Source organism: Pyrus communis, chromosome 4, assembly GCF_963583255.1.
Source record: "Pyrus communis chromosome 4, drPyrComm1.1, whole genome shotgun sequence".
Lineage (NCBI taxonomy): Eukaryota > Viridiplantae > Streptophyta > Magnoliopsida > Rosales > Rosaceae > Pyrus > Pyrus communis.
Window position 1 is genome coordinate 3,857,095 of NC_084806.1, and position 16,202 is coordinate 3,873,296.

Genomic DNA, 16,202 nt, shown 5'->3' on the forward strand with positions numbered 1-16,202 from the left:
CTTCTCTCTTCTTTCTGTAGTGGTTGAAGAAAAAGTTATCGGCTTTGAAACTGTGGAATTTGCTGATCGTGCAAAATTGGAGATATCCGTTTCTAAGGCCAGGTATGTCTAATCTCGCGTTTCTGATCAAGATCGATTTACAGGTGTACTCTCACTCTCACTCTCACCCGACGCGGAGGAACGGGAAATCCGGTTAACATTTTATGTAAATAGTCTTTAAAACGAAGTACAAACGAAACATAACATGTTGTAGTGAACATTTGGTTGTCCTACTTCATCTAACAATGTGATCCGATAATCGGTCGTATCCCAACATACAATGTTCTGCAAACTATGTTACAAAACAAGCATTGAAAGATGGAACTACAGAACTCTCCCGAAATAAATTAGATAAGCTTCTTCTTCTCGAAGAAGGTCTTGAGGTGCCACAACTGCATGCCTGCGACTCCTAAGCAAACAAAAAGCGAAAGAAGACTCAACGTGGCCATCCTCGAGTTCGTTGTTCTGTTGAGGTCCTGCATCTCTTCTTCCCTGAAACAGACATTGGGCATATAAAATGTAAAATGCCGAAATGAGGTATATACTTCCGCCATGAAATATTCGAACTTTCGAAGGACGGAGAACAGTCGCTTACCTTCCACGGAGATAGAGCATCTCCTCGTGAATGGACGTAACCGTATCGGACAACTTCTTAAGCTCTAATTCCATTACCTGGCATGTCAGAAAAATGGCATAACAATGTTTCAATACCTCAATTTCCGTATTTTAAGTTTTAACTACCGGAACCAATCGAGATCCTCCGGATCTCGCAGTCTAGAGCAGACAGCCCGAAAAATCCGGATCGCTCATTTTAAAATCCTACAGCCCCCATTAGAGCCTCCTCACACAAATCAATGGTCCGAATCTCTCCTTTTAACGGTCCAGATTTCTCGGTCCTTCTCCCGACTGCGAGATCCAGAGAGGATCTGAATTCGAAAACAAGCACCATCCTTTTTGGTATATTCAGAAAAGTACGAGGGAAAGCTTGTTGATTTAATAAAAACAGATTTATTGACAATTGCATTAGCAGATAAGCATGAATTACTAGTAATGGTTAAACATAAATCCTTTGTATTAACAATCTGTTTTAGATAAAAAGTAAACAAAATTACTACACGGTTAACAGTATTTAAGCTAAATCCATAGCGATATCGTGATTAAAACAAGCTAAATTCAGCTGAAAATTGATGCAAAATTCAAAAAATAAGAAAGGGTAGGAAGATGCTTACGTCGACGGTGCCTTTCTTAGCGACATTGGACCAGTCTTTGGCGGCGACGCCGGTTTTCCAGTCGAATTCAATGGTCAACGTCGTCTGGGGCTTGTGATCCGGCGCCCAGAAGCAAGCCATGTAATCTCCCTCTTCCGCCGCCACAAACGCATACTGCCCCGATTCCACCAGCTGCGAGTAGTGATAGTTGTTCCCGTGGTGTGACGTCACCTATACATATATACAAATACAATTAAACCCGATAATTATACCCAAAATAAATAAAACTTAGAAATTCATCCTTTTGGTAGAAAAAATTGAAGAAATCAAGGCGTACCCGGACGGTCAATTTGTGGGAATCGGGCATGGGCTGACCTTCGTTGGGGTTGACGACGCTGTATTTTCCGACGGTCATGGCGTTGTTTTTTACATCTTCGACGATGCATTTCGTGTGACCGGATTGCAGCTCGAACCGCAGAGATTCGGATGTAGATAATAAGAACCCTGCGATTACGGCAGCAAGCAGAAGGCGCAATCCGACCATTGCTCTGACTGAGGGATGACTCGGGTGGGAAAAATGCGGCGACTCGGAGAGAAACCGAGAGGAAAGGGGGAGGGGGGTGTTCTTCGTTCTCTTCGGAGGTGAGTCAGAGAATCTGGAATCCTTCGTTTGTGTAGATTTTACGGTTTGGGCCGTTTGGGCCTGCTTTGATTTAGGCCAGGCCATGTCAGCTTTTTGAACACGTGTTTGTTCGTCATTCGTTGACACACGGAAATTCCAAAGGTTGCCCTGTTGAACTTCTTGTTTTTTTTTTTAATAATTTTTTTTTGTCAAAATTTTTTAATAAATTTAATAGGCCGGTTTTGGAATTTAACCATGAGTGGTTTCTTTGTGTCAACTTTCGTGTCTCTAAATCAGGTTTTTTTTTTTCTTTTTAATTATAGAAATTTTGAAATGCAATACAACAAATAGTTTAGTGATTTCTTAAGAAATTTTTTTTTTGGACATTCTTAGGATTGCAAGCAAACAACGTGGTAACTAAACGATTGATGAACTTTGTGATTGTTGAATTTTACTTTCCCGTGTTTATCTAAACTTCACGTATGTGCATCATATTGCATATGGATATAGTGCAAACTTTACTTCATGAAATTGTTGGGGTCCAAAAATTGCACACGAAAGCCCAGGTGGATTGAAGACCCAGTGTTGGGGTCCGTGAAAATAAATAGTATTTAAGTAAGGTTTTACACAAATTTTTATTAATTATCATGCTATGCCAAATAAGGAAATATATCACGTCATTCTGAACACATTCTTTTAAACCCAACATCTACCAAACTCATATGACCCAAGACATGTGGATTTCACGGAGCTTGCTAGAGGGCTTGAGGCGTGGAAGGTTATAGAGGTACACTAGGCCATACTCTTCAATAATGAAGTCTTTAGCCTATTTGGAAGTACCAAAGTCCAAGTCCATTACATGGAGTGGTCTCACGCTAGGTAAGCAAACGAGATAATTTCCAACACCTTATTTTACTTATGCAATGTCCATAACAATAACCTAAAGAGGTATATCTTCTCTTTTCATGCGCCAAGACATGTGTTTCGTGTGAGCTTATTCATATTGCAACTCGTCTCACCATTTGTCCATAGGTTATTGAGAAGATTTCATTCTACTCTTTTATCCGTTGAAAATAAGTTATCACTTATCTATACTAATTAATAAAACCCTCTTTGTCAACTAAAAGATGGTGAAAAGACAACTTAGTCTTTTATCACACAAAAAAAAAATGATGGGCAATAATGTAATTTTGCAGGTCCAAATTTTACTGTTTTTTTTATTGAAACCTTACCTACAGGTGATGTTAAAATATCTCCAACATTAAAAAAAAAAAAAACAAAAACAAAAACAAAAACCTCCCACTCACCCCCCCCCCCCCACGATCTCTCTCTCTCTCTCTTCCCCCTCTCTTCTTCTTATTTTCTAAAAAAATGTGTTCATACACACAAAATGTGTAAGCAAATGCTAATATTCATAATATCAAACTGTAGAGCCGGCGTCAAGACATAATAAAATAACGGAACTCGCTCAATAGATATTTATCACTTTTTCAAAATGACATAACTCGTTCAATAAATATTTTACGCGGAGAAAGTGGTTAAGAAGAATGTATATGTCCGGAAATTGCCAGCTTAGCCTGCATATCCACTAGCCGGTCCGACAGTGTTAATATTGCAGATCGCATTCATACGTGCTATGTCTCCATCGATCTGGAAGTGTAAGATCATTTTCAGAATCGAATGCACATATATTAAAAAATAGCAGTATCAAAGAAAATAATTATATGTGTGAGAATTATACAGAAATGCTCAGCATCTTACATCAATTTGGAATTTATTTTATAAAATTATACGTACATTACCATGATTTCACGATTCATGACATTTTTGCCCTTTGCTTTGCTTCACACTGCTTTTTGCCCGCTTCACTCATTCAAAAAAATGGGGGTAAGGAGGTCGTGAGAGCGAATTGAGATGTCCAAAAATACGGTACATAAATTATCTTATGAAATTATAGGTACAATTATTTTTGTAATAAACAATTTAATAGATAAATTATTTCACTAAAAAAAAGTATGTTTAAATTGAAAAATATTGTTGAGATTAAAAAAACTTTCTTAATTAATTCTTAATTTCTTATAACAATTTTATTTTTGAGTACATCGATATTTTTTATACTAAAAGATGAGGGAGTTCAGCTAAGCCAATTCCTATATCAATTAGAAGTAGATTTTTTGGAGTGAAAGAAACATGAATGCACGTGATCAATTACAACCAAATTAATTACAAAACATGAAAATCATAAACTCTCATGTAACATGCAATGAATTTAGAATATTAGTGTTTTTTTTTTTCATTTTTTTTTCATACCACTTAAAATCCACATAGAATTAATTGTGCACATTGAATATGCAATATGGGTATTTTAGATATTTGAAAAACGTAAAATGTGTAAAGTTAATTTTTTTTTTTGAACAAAGTGTAATGAATTTACTTAGTGGAGTCTAATCAAGTAAAAAAAGTTATATCAGATTTTATACGAAGAAAATTGAGTTTTAGAGTTAAAGTCATATTTCAATCGCAATTAAGCCCACCCACTAGGTTTGTTTTCTCAAAATACTAAAGTGCATGAACACTTTTGTATTTGTAATATTTGTTCCTTTAAATCTTTTATTTAGATGAATGTTATAACAGAGTTAGCTAAAACTATCATTGTTTCACATCATAACAAATTCAAGAAACAGAACTCACATATTTTTAGTTTAGCGACTAAAATTCCAATTGAACTAAAATTCAGAAACTATTGCTCAAATGTTTTCTTGTGTATTGCAAAGACATGCATGTTTTAAACACCATTAGTTTTTTTATTTTTATGATAATTTGGACTTTATATATAAAATAAATACATAGCAAATTTGGTAACATAGTTTGGATTTATCCTAATGTTACATAGGAAATATTTTGGCTGCGTGTCAAATCTAAAAATATATAATTTAAATCCATCTAATTTTGTTTTATTTCTTAATTTAAAAGAACGAGAATCAGCTAATAAAGGGTGGATCTTGGTTTTTCCACTGCAATTTACTGTCTACTTTTATAAACCAAATAAAAAAATTTAAGGGAAACTAATTAAAATGGTTTGAAAACTTTGAATTTTAATAATAAGGATAAAATAAAGAGTAAAGTGAATAGTACCAAGATTTACTTTTTAATGTAAAAATGTGATTTTTCGTTAAAATAAACAGTACCGTAAGTTTTTCGTTAAAACTTCTAAAAAATTGACAGTTAAAATTCAAAAAATTAATAGTAAAAATTGATAGCACTTATCAGACGAGTAAGTAAAACTGTAAAAAGTAAAAAACTGCTGTTAAAATTTGCGACTTAGGACGAAACCTGAATCTAACCAACCAAATATTCCTCAATTATTTTCTTCATTTTCTTTTTTAATTTTTACTAAAAAGGAGTTCATACCACGTTGCTGAGAAAATTGGAAGATTTTTCCCGGAAAAAGGAGGAAGCAAAAGGAAAATAAAAAAGTGCCCGGCGGTCGCACTGGGTCGTTGAGATTTTTAATTGGGTCATCCATTTGACTCGTGAAATTTCAACCTCCTGCCTCTCCTCACCGATTCTTCACACAAAGTTTCGAACTTTTTCCCGTTTCAAAATCTGGGCTTTTTACAGCTCCCAAGTGTGCTTGATTCGGAAATGCGGGATTGAAATTGGGGATTTCATAAGCTGAATTTGAATTGGATTTTTTTTGGCATTTTCGGAAACGATCCATGAAGTGGCGATGTGGTGTGTGAAAGAGGAATGGACGTTAGATCTGAGGGCGCTTTACAGGTGCGATGCGATAAGATTCCGGCGCCGGTGATTGGGCGGACGCGGTTGCAGGTGTGGTTCATTCGGGTGTGTTCGAGCTTGTTTCTGTGGACGTGTTTGGTCCAGTTAGTGGCGGTTGGGGAGCTATGGCATCCGCGTTTGATCTCCAATATGACCCATCGGATTTCCGAAATCACGCAGCTTCCACTTCCGGCGGTTCCCTCGCCGCCGCCTCTTCTCCCCGCCAGTGAGTTTTTAGATTAAAAAGAAAAGCTCTGTTTTTTGTTTAACTTAAATTGTTTTGTAGTGCGGATAATTTTGTTAGTTTCACTTGTGTTGAGCATGAATGTATTTTCTGTAGTTTTAATTTGAGAGTAGTGCTCTACTTCAATTGAGTTCTGTAAATGTTACCAGATTTTGTTCATGAATTCAAAGTTTAGGCCATGAAATTGCTTTTTCGATTGAGGAATGCAAACCGATTTGGCAGCGTTGGAGGATTGTTTGTTTATAAGTTTAGATCATTTGAGGTTAAGAGAAGGGAGTAGGTTGTTTTTAGTTATCGGTGGAGAATTTGTTTATGGTTAGGCATGCTCATATAGGTCGTTGTTGTCTAATATTTTTCGGCTCACTGCAGACTCGGCACCTTGTAGGAGGTGAGTGGCAGTTGGAATGACGTATGAAAGAATGCCTACAAGAACTATACTTTTGGAACTCTTTTTTGTTGAAATTAAAATCTGCTTTTGTGAGAAGTTCGTTATTTCAAGGGTTTTAATGAAGTTGTCAAATAGGTTGTGTGGTGAGACCGTAAGATTTTCTGACTGCATGTTCAGTTCCGTTGTAGTCTCTGGAGCCTGGTTAGATATGTATGCCTATTGACCTGAGTTTTGCAGGAAATTATACAAGTAATGGGTTTCTTAGAGTTTCCTGCAATGGGGGCTTGAATCAAATGCGTGCTGCGGTTTGTGCTGTTTTCTTCTTCACTTTTCATTATTACTTTATCATATGTCTAGCTATTGACATAAGCTTTTGCATTTCAGATTTGTGACATGGTCACTGTTGCCCGGCTTTTAAATCTTACATTGGTTGTTCCAGAGCTCGATAAGACATCTTTCTGGGCTGATCCTAGGTAATAGTCCTTGGTCTGAATGAAACCGTGACTTAAAAAAATCATTCGCTTATGCTTATTAATTTCAATTATTGGTATTTTTTTTGCAGTAATTTTGAGGATATCTTTGATGTAAGACATTTCATTGATTCACTGCGAGATGAAGTCCGAATTGTCAGAAGACTTCCAAAAATGTTTAGTAGAAAATATGGATATAAACCGCTCCAGATGCCTCCAATTAGTTGGTCAAACGAAAAATACTACCTGGAACAGGTTTGTGTCCTCTCTTCCCAGTTATTTTGGCCAACAAAGTATCTGGTCTTTTGAGTACTAAATTGGTGATTCTATACCTTGGTTTGTTAACTATTTATCATCCTATGGATAGCATACAATTCACTTTTGCCTGACATAGAGATGTAACTAATACATATTCCAAATTGTAATGTGATCAAAGATATTTGATGTCTCTGTTTTGTGGGCTTCATAGTTTATCTGTTCTCTCTGCTTACTGATTGAATGCATTTGATTCCGTATGCAGAAGTTTCAACTTTTCAGTAACGCATCCTGATTCAGTGTCTTCATTCTGTTATGCAGATTTTGCCACTTATTAGCAAGCATAAGGTGGTGCACTTTAACAGAACAGATGCACGCTTGGCAAACAATCGGATACCTCCTGATCTTCAGAAACTCCGGTGTCGTGTTAATTTCCAGGCACTGAAGTTCACTCCCGAGATCGAGGCTTTAGGGTACAAATTGGTTCGTATACTTCAAGAAAAGGGACCTTATGTGGCTTTGCATCTAAGGTACGAGATGGACATGTTGGCTTTCTCAGGTTGTACTCATGGCTGCACTGAGGAAGAAGCTGACGAGCTCAAACGATTGAGGTTTGTTGTGTTCAAAATTTGACCATTAGTTTTGTGGAATGTTTTTTTGAAATTCAAGCAACAAACAATCTTCATGAGTATTACTTTATTATGGTTTGCTTGATAAAGAGGCAAGCTTTGAGCTTTATTGTACATAGCAAAAAAAAAAAAATATTGAGCTAGGTATTGTTGCATGTATTGGTGGACGTTTCATTCAGATACGCATATCCTTGGTGGAGAGAGAAAGAGATAGTGTCTGAAGAGAGGAGATCTCAAGGTCTTTGTCCTCTAACACCCGAGGAGAGTGCATTAATTTTGCAAGCTTTGGGTTTTAGTACGGATACACAAATCTATATAGCAGCTGGTGAGATTTATGGTAGTGAAAGGAGACTGGGTCCGCTACGGGCTGCATTTCCACAGATTGTGAGTTGGTTTTCTAAAATATGTATCATGTCTTTTTACTGTTGCACGTTTGGGACTTCTTATATTAGTTTTGCACTGAATGGTTGTTGAAACACTTCGGTCATCTTGCTTGTCTGTTTCAGGTTAAGAAGGAAACACTTCTTGCTCCGGAGGAGTTGCAACAGTTTCAGAATCATTCATCTCAAATGGCAGCTTTGGATTTTATAGTTTCGGTAGCTAGTAATACTTTTGTTCCTACATATGATGGGAACATGGCGAAACTTGTTGAAGGTCACCGAAGGTATGCAAACACCCTCACAAGGCGGTGTAGGTTTTTGTATCGTAAAATAATAAACACACCTGTCATTATATTTCGTGCAGATACCTTGGGTTTAAAAAAAGCATATTGCTGGATAGGAAAAGACTTGTGGAGTTGCTGGACTTGCATCTTAATGGAACACATACATGGAATGAATTTTCAGATGCCGTGCGATCCGTACACGAGAAAAGAATGGGACAGCCAACTCGACGCAGAGTTATTGCAGACAGGCCAAAGGAGGAAGACTATTTTTATGCAAATCCGCAGGAGTGCCTCTGCGAGGAAACAAATTGCGACGGCTTGCTTAGCCTTGGCAACTCAAGTAAAACTGGGTGACTGCACGCGATCGAATCGGGAATCAACCTTCCACAGAATTGTCTTAAAGAGAGGGGTAAACAAATCCATGTGGCTTTTCATGTTAGTAAAGCATGTACACACACACACACGAGAGTTTTGTAGGGAACGGTATAAAGGGATTCGAGTTCCCCATTTGGGCGTCCAAAGATGTATTCATTCGTTTTTAATCTTTCAATTTGTTCAGTTCTATATAAATTACAAATAACACGAATATAGACGGAAGCGTTTGTCCATAGATGAAACTAGTTTATGACTTCTCTCATAGTGACATGAATTTTCCCTACTTGGGTTCCCAGAAGACAATGTCTTCGAGCTCCCCGCAGAGACCGAGATCCTTGAGACGCCTTTCCTGGTAGTATTCCAGTTGAAGTAGCTCTGATTCTCTGGCCCTGAAAATCCCGTCAATATGCTGCAGCACCTTCTTCTCCCCTTGCCTTATTCCAACAGCAATCTCAAGCCTTGGATCCAGTTTTGATTCTTTCAACTTCTCATCCTGCAACCAAAGATTTTGTAATTCAGTTGTTACAAATGTACTAAAGCATGCAGATGTATTAAGGAATGAAGACATACCTCTTCGATAGTGGTGGGATAGCCGGAAAGAGCGGATTTGCAGGCGTCTTGGACTACTCTGCATATGAGCTCTTCGTTGGCAGGGCTCACCGGCAGTTGAAGGTGGCCCCAGATATCGTTCCTGAATATAGATTCCAAGAGGAAAGCGTCGGTTCCTCCAAGAGCTACCAGCCGCAGATAAGGAATCAATGCAGGTGGAAGCGAACTCTCCAAAAATATGTCGAAGTACGCAGTTGCACCCAAACCATTTGTCTCGGCAATGTCCAGCTTGTCCTCGTAAAATGGGTCTGATTTGGATATTTCCAGCGTTAAGGTAAATCCATTGCGATTAGCGTTGGAATCCAGGAATCCGTAATCCAAAGCAAACTCAGCATTGCTCTTGTTTATATCATATTGGATGAAAACCTGTCCAGATATGAGAAGCATGAGATGCCTGCTGCAGAGCACAGGCTATCACTGCCCAACACAAAGAAAACAGGAGGAGGAAAACTTCACCTGCTCACCAGCTTTGACAGTAGCGGGGCTCCGTAGCGAAAACAGATAATCCCAAGAGAAAAGACCTGCTGCACCTTTGACCTCATATGCATGTTCTTCTGTGGTTATGCTTGAACTGTGGTTAATCTGACAAAAGAATCCGTTACTTGATATCCAAGGAAACCACCAAGATATCATAACGTTCGAAGATGGAGGTGTTTGCATTGGGAATTCATGAACTTACGAAGTCTGCAAGAGGGATCAAAACAAGATTCTGACCGCGAAGGCGGGAGAATGCCCTCGATCTGAGTATGCCGAAGGCCCAGAAGAAGTCGTCCAGTGTGATGGGAGAAGGAAAAAGCTGCTCGTTAGGGAGGATGGTTTCTTGTTCAAGTTTTTGAAACTCAGTCCGCACGTACTCTTTTACACTCATTGTTGTGCTCAAAAGTTGGGTTCCTGCAAATCTCAGTTCAATCATATCCGACCAAAGATTCAAAGTTGCAACAATCAACATGTTCGATAGAACTTACCGTCGTTTTTCTGTCTCCCAGATTACACTCACAAACATAAGCAACATTGGCCTAATTAGGATTTTGCTATCAATATTATGTATTATGTATTATGTATATGAAGCAGCATTAGAAGCACATCGAAATTTGTAATAAAAAAGACCAAGTGCTTCCTAAAGGGAGGCAGATGCTTCTTCCAGAAATCACTTCTAAAGTGCTTTTCCCACCCAGAAGCACGTCCGAGTGTGGTTTTCTGACAACAAATATTTCTATGTGCTTTTCTAATCTAGAAACACTTCAAAATTTTCATGCCAAATGCTATTAGAAATGATTTTGATTTAATGAAAGTGCTTCTTACGATAGCTAAAAGCACTTCCAAACATGGCCTAATGAATTTCAGTTAAAGTGGCTAACCTTGAAGCTCATCTAGCTCCTCTTCTGACCTGCACTGAAACCCATCAAAGACAAACTCTTTATCAACCCCCACAATCAAATCCACATGGCCATTAAAAACCCGAAATTGCCACTAAACAAAATTACTAAATCACTCAAAACCCACCAGAACACAGTCGAATTGGTCGACTCTGGAAGGATATCAAGGTAAGTCCGCCACTTGGAGTCGGCTCTGCTTTTCTCTCTGATCAGAAACAGAGCAACCGACACCCACGGCTTCAACCCGTTGCAGACACTTCCGATCTCGGAGGCCGAGACGGTATCTGGGTTTATCCAGAGCCTCTTGGGTACCTCCAAAACGACCTCGTTTTTGGAAATGTCTCGGTGGGCAATGAGCCCCATGCCTTCGGGGACCAGGGCGGGCTTTGCGGCAGGGGACTTGGCGGAGACGACGCCTTCGTCCCGGAGCCACTGCCAGAACGTTTGGACCGGCGGAGGGAGCGACGGGTCGCATTGGAGCTGGGAGGAAAGAGCGGTGACAGCAAGCCGGACGGGATTCTTAAGATGGGTTGGTGGTTTTGCTAGTGAAAGCTTTGTTCTTGGAGTGGGGAAGAGGAAATTGGAGGATGAAGAAGATAGAGTGAAGAGAGTGTCCATTGTTTCTCTCTGTAACTCTCTCTCTCTCTCTCTCTCTCTCTAGATTTTTGCAGTGCGTTTCAACAAATCTGATGGATTATAGATTTTGCTTGTGGATAAGATTATCTTGATACGTTATCAACTGTTAATCAAATGTTCACAGTTTTTTGTCTCTGATGTGTATAATCTTGACTGCACTAATAAATACTGTTCAGGTACACAAATGTGACAATTTGCCACTTCCCACAAAACTAAAAACATTTGCCACTTCCCACAAAACTAAAAACCTAGTGGTGTGGGTAAATAATTTCCGTACGCATTATTTCTCATTAGAGTTTTTTATTTTTATTTTTATTTTATTTATTTATTTTATTTCTTTGAACAAACGATGATCTATACTAAAAGAAAGAGGTGAGTTTAGTCTCACAATCAGCTAACAATAATGTGGTTCAAATTTGCTTTTGGCGATGATCGAACTCAAAACTTCTCACTTACAATTGAAGAGGAATATTACTAGACCGTAGTATTAAATAATTAAAATTTGTAATTCGGGTCCAACTTACAAGTTGGAATGGTTCCTTGTCCTTTTCTTTTCATACAAAGGACACGAAGAGCATAAATACCCACTTTAAGTTTTATTTTGATGGATTGAATGTATTTCATAAAGAATCGGATGAATATATATGTGACAATTGTTTTTAGGAAATCCACAAAAAATACACACTAAACAGTCTTTTATATCGAATCGATCACAACAACTATCTACATTCCATGAAATTGTATACCACAAATTGGAGCTAATAGAAAGACGTGTGATCCCATAAAAAGACATCACGATAGCTTACCTTGTGGGGAAAAAAAGACTTTGTGGAAAAAAAAAAAAAAAAAAAAACATTATGGAAAAAATGTGGAAAAAAGTTATTTATAAAGAAGGAAATGAAATACAAAATTCCAACCAAACAGCCGTGGACGTTCCAACACTTTAAAAAGTCTATTGTTGGGTTAAAAATTTTCCAAGTGTTTTGGCAACTGATCCTTCAAATTGCATTTTATTTTGTAGGTGTGAAAATGAAACATGGCCTATTCAGATTATTTTACCATAGATAAAAAAAAAAAAAGTGTGAATTTGGTTGCAAATTAGGAAGTAGAAAAATGCTACGGAAACTCTTTCAAGATAGGACTCTTCATTGACTCTCTGCTACCTCATAGTTAACATGATTTTCCGTGTCAACATTATAAAACATTGTACTAAAAATTTAAAGTGTCAGAGAATTCATGAGTCATACTTTTGAGAGTCTCTTAGCATTTCTCTATGAAAGTATACTCAAAATGGTATAAATATAAAATGGGTTTAGCAAGAAGGGGATAACTCATTTTAGTGGGTTGGGTTATGAGTAAGAAATTGGCCATAGATTAGATGGTTTGAAAATTTATAGCTGCCTTTATTGAGCTTTTAGATCTTATAAACTTAAACCATCCATATTTCTTCGCACGGGCTTTTCCTAAATGCTTTGCTTCTTCAGTTCTTCTAGTAGATTAAGATTTTGGTCAATGCACACAGCAACGAGAATTCGCCTAACTATTGATTATAAACTCGTTTTCGGAGCCGGTTCAATGGATTAATAGGAGTCTTTTCTATCATTTTTGTTGTACTAGTCTTCGTTAACACTCAAAACTTGTTTGTATACGACGATATATTTACACTAAAACTTGTCGCTTACGATATGTTCTTCCCGAGCAACTAGTCTGTGTGAAAGAAGAAAGCATGGGGAGATTGAAGGACTTGATCACCAAACACAATGTTCCTAATGACGTCCCTGATGAGAAGCCTCCTGTAAAATCAAAGAATACAAAGTTTACTTGATTAATTAATTACCTCTGTATTTCTGGGTTTAAACCTTGAAGCTGTTTGTGATTCAGGTGCTCCCTTTGATGTCTTAGACAAACTTGTTGTATGCATCACAATTTGGGTAAAATGTTCAGATTTTCACACGTTGGTTGGTCGAAAGTAGGGTAAATATTTTGAAAGTGAATCCGCCAAGAAATGTCATGGCGTGAATTATTTGACTCCTGTGGGGTTTCTCACATGTTAAAGTTTTCAAAGGAGGCAGATTCTTTGCCCTCTCACTTTCCGTGCCCTTCTGTTTTGTGTGGTTACGGTTAAGCCAAGTTAACATTTTATGTTGATTTTTATTATAGAGATAATAAGACAAAATGAATAGTAATATAAAATATTGACGTGACTTAACCGTAACCACACAAACAGGAAGGCACGGGAAGTGGGAAGGCAGAGAATCTGCCTTCGTTTTCAAAACATCAACCTTTTATTAAACACTTTATTTTTGTGTTTTTTTGTAGATGAGTAACGCTATGTATACAAACTTTTTAAATTTAATTTGATTTAAAAAGTTGATCTCCTTAGCATTAGCTCGTAAGACTGTGTGGTAAGAGAAAAACTTGTATAGGACTTGACTTGCCACTAGATTTTATTGAGTAAAACTACAAACCACTCAAAAATGACAAGTCTGAAATATAATTTTTTTTTTATCATTATCTTATATTTAACATTCTCATAGTTTTTTTTTTATATTAATTAATATACAATATACACCATGAGATCAATCTAATGATTCTTTTCTTTCTTGTTTTCCTTGCTCTCATTTTTCTTCTCAAAATTTTCAGATCTTCTTCAAACTTCGTTGTCTCAGTAGTCTCCTATCAATTGAAAAAATCAAAATTAGACTAACATATTCTTAAAATACTCACAATAAAGAAAAGTAGATGTTGTGTCAAAATAGCCAAATAACCTAATTCATATTATCAATATAAAGAAACCGAATATCCTCACCCGAACCCGAAAACCCTCAATTATAAGAAAGAAAGAATTAACCCTAATACGGGATCAAACAAACTATTGTACAAAGTAAAAAAAGAGAATATTGTTTAAAGAACCAAAAACCCCCCAATTACCACTGGATGCCGAATTTTTATTATTATTTATTTTTTTTAAGAAAAGCAAGAAATAGGGAGAGAATAAAATGAATAGTCCTACAGCAAAATATAAATTAGAGGGAAGATATGGGAAGAAAAAAAAGGGGATAAGAAGAAATTGGATAGATTTTATGATGGGTATTAATTAGTATAAAATTAATTATGAAAATGTGAAATATAAAAAAAATGATAAAAGACTATATTTAAACTTGTCATGTGGCGAGTTTTGAGTGGATTGTAGTGTCACATCTCGGCTCGGGAGGGTGACAGCCAGCATGCCTCGATTTAGGTTGGGGTGTGTCATGTAGTGCCATTCAACAAAATCCAGCGGCAAACTAAGCCTCACACAAGTTTTTCTCGGGTGGTAATGTATTTATATTTGTTTCATTTTCTATTAGGTATTATAATTCGCAATCTAAATATAGAAATTTTATAATATTCTATGAATAACATTTGGGAAAACTTGATATAAATCCAATTTTTTTAGCCAATAGTAGGAATAGTCCAATTTATTAAAATAACTCCAATTCCTTAAATTTAATTGTTCTATTATCAATAATTATCTATTCAATGATAAGATTTATTATAAAAATCAAATTTCTTCCTAATTATCTATTTGATTTTTGATTTTTTTATTTCTTGTTCTTCCTCCTGCTTTAAACCCCATTTATAGATTTTATTTTTAATTTTTATAATCAACCTATATCACAAGTTAATTATTTTTATGTATCTACATGACAAATTCTTTTTTATAATCAACGTGTCACAGATTAATGTGTCTTTCTTGTAGGTATATTATGTTTTTTTCCTACCTTTTAGTTAGGTTTCATATCTCGCTTACATGTATAATATACATTCATATATTTGTTACTTGAGTTAAGGTAGAATGTTTTGTAGATAATTCATGTTAGAATATTAGTTTTTTTTTTTTTTTTTTTTTTTTTTGTTATAAGATATTAATTATATTTTTTTGGAGTTGAAAAATGCATAATATTAGAAGATTTTAATTGATTTTTAATATTAAAAAAAATATAAAATGAGTATAAAAGAAATAAAAACATGTAATTAGATAACTGGACTCGCTCTAAAAATCATCTATGTTTTTGGACCTAGATCTAAAAGCCCCATAACATTTTATATGAGATTTACAAAAAAAATCAATATGGTTTTGCTCAAGTTTTGAAGTCTCTTGTAATTAAAAAAGATAAAATATAGCAGTCTTTTCTGTCATTGAATAAGTGATATTTTTTTTTAACAAACGATATTAATAATAATAATAATATTATTAGTATTATTATTATTATTATTAAACAAACGGTAGTGTCTACACTGAGGGAGTAAAGGAGTGTGCTAAGCTTAATAATGGACCAACCATAATAATGTGGTTCAAATTTGTATTTGGCGAGAATCGAATTTAGATTTCTTACTTACAAGTGAAGAGGAATACCACTAGACCCCACCATAGTACTAAGTGGCGAATAAGTAATATTTTTTAAACGTGAACGAAACAATTTTGACAAAAGAAAAAATATATATTTATATTTAGTTAAATGTGAAAACAGATTAATTAGGGTTTAATTAAGATGGAATCAAGTGTAATAGAACTTTTTAGCCAAAATGTTCCTTGAGATTTGCATAACTCATCACTTTGGTCCCTGAGATTTGAAATCAATAGAAGTGGTCCCTGAGTTTGTCCATCATCAATCATTTTGATCCTTCCTTAAAAAATTAAGGACCAAATGACAAAAATATTCTCAATTTAATAAACAATGGGCCAAATTGATTTGACAAAACTCGAGGGTGTTTTTGTCATTTTACTTTTATTTAATGGAGATTTTTCAAGGAATGACCAAAATGATTGATGGTGGACAAACTCAAGGACCAATTCTATTGATTTCAAATCTTAGGGATCAAAGTGAGGAGTTAGGCCATCTCCAATCGAAGGCTGGCCAGAG

At 36.1% G+C, this 16,202-nt stretch overlaps 3 protein-coding genes across 3 annotated transcripts; 1 reads left to right on the forward strand and 2 right to left on the reverse strand.

The window, feature by feature from the left end:
* Positions 1 to 178: 178 nt before the first annotated feature.
* On the reverse strand, positions 179 to 1,974 carry LOC137731051 (transmembrane emp24 domain-containing protein p24delta9-like). The gene is made up of 4 exons (XM_068470106.1): positions 1,585 to 1,974; positions 1,269 to 1,478; positions 635 to 711; positions 179 to 531 (listed from the first exon to the last, which is right to left on the reverse strand). Exons 1-4 carry the CDS (start codon positions 1,972 to 1,974, stop codon positions 387 to 389), a joined length of 822 nt encoding a protein of 273 aa, XP_068326207.1. The 3' UTR covers positions 179 to 386.
* A 3,270-nt stretch (positions 1,975 to 5,244) lies between these two features.
* Positions 5,245 to 8,916, forward strand: LOC137731389 (rhamnogalacturonan I rhamnosyltransferase 1-like). Its single transcript, XM_068470499.1, has 8 exons — positions 5,245 to 5,875; positions 6,519 to 6,586; positions 6,666 to 6,754; positions 6,844 to 7,006; positions 7,328 to 7,617; positions 7,815 to 8,019; positions 8,142 to 8,299; positions 8,380 to 8,916. The coding sequence occupies exons 1-8, from the start codon at positions 5,620 to 5,622 to the stop codon at positions 8,651 to 8,653; spliced, it is 1,503 nt and encodes a 500-aa protein (XP_068326600.1). The 5' UTR covers positions 5,245 to 5,619; the 3' UTR covers positions 8,654 to 8,916.
* Positions 8,825 to 11,370, reverse strand: LOC137731390 (ribulose-1,5 bisphosphate carboxylase/oxygenase large subunit N-methyltransferase, chloroplastic-like). The gene is made up of 6 exons (XM_068470500.1): positions 10,787 to 11,370; positions 10,642 to 10,670; positions 9,963 to 10,174; positions 9,740 to 9,865; positions 9,245 to 9,649; positions 8,825 to 9,167 (listed from the first exon to the last, which is right to left on the reverse strand). Exons 1-6 carry the CDS (start codon positions 11,275 to 11,277, stop codon positions 8,955 to 8,957), a joined length of 1,476 nt encoding a protein of 491 aa, XP_068326601.1. The 5' UTR covers positions 11,278 to 11,370; the 3' UTR covers positions 8,825 to 8,954.
* Between the last annotated feature and the right edge of the window lie 4,832 nt (positions 11,371 to 16,202).

Coding starts and splice junctions, on each gene's coding strand:
- LOC137731390 (XM_068470500.1), bottom strand. CDS start 11,277: ATGGACACTCTCTTCACTCTATCTTCTTCATCCTCCAATTTCCTCTTC. Junction 10,175..10,641: donor GGAGCTAGATGAGCTTCAAG/GTTAGCCACTTT, acceptor TGAGATTTGCAG/GAACCCAACTTTTGAGCACA. Junction 9,168..9,244: donor ATCCCACCACTATCGAAGAG/GTATGTCTTCAT, acceptor CTTTGGTTGCAG/GATGAGAAGTTGAAAGAATC.
- LOC137731389 (XM_068470499.1), top strand. CDS start 5,620: ATGGACGTTAGATCTGAGGGCGCTTTACAGGTGCGATGCGATAAGATT. Junction 6,755..6,843: donor TCTTTCTGGGCTGATCCTAG/GTAATAGTCCTT, acceptor TTTTTTTTGCAG/TAATTTTGAGGATATCTTTG. Junction 7,618..7,814: donor GACGAGCTCAAACGATTGAG/GTTTGTTGTGTT, acceptor CGTTTCATTCAG/ATACGCATATCCTTGGTGGA.
- LOC137731051 (XM_068470106.1), bottom strand. CDS start 1,974: ATGGCCTGGCCTAAATCAAAGCAGGCCCAAACGGCCCAAACCGTAAAA. Junction 712..1,268: donor CTAAGAAAGGCACCGTCGAC/GTAAGCATCTTC, acceptor CTGACATGCCAG/GTAATGGAATTAGAGCTTAA. Junction 532..634: donor ATGCTCTATCTCCGTGGAAG/GTAAGCGACTGT, acceptor TGTCTGTTTCAG/GGAAGAAGAGATGCAGGACC.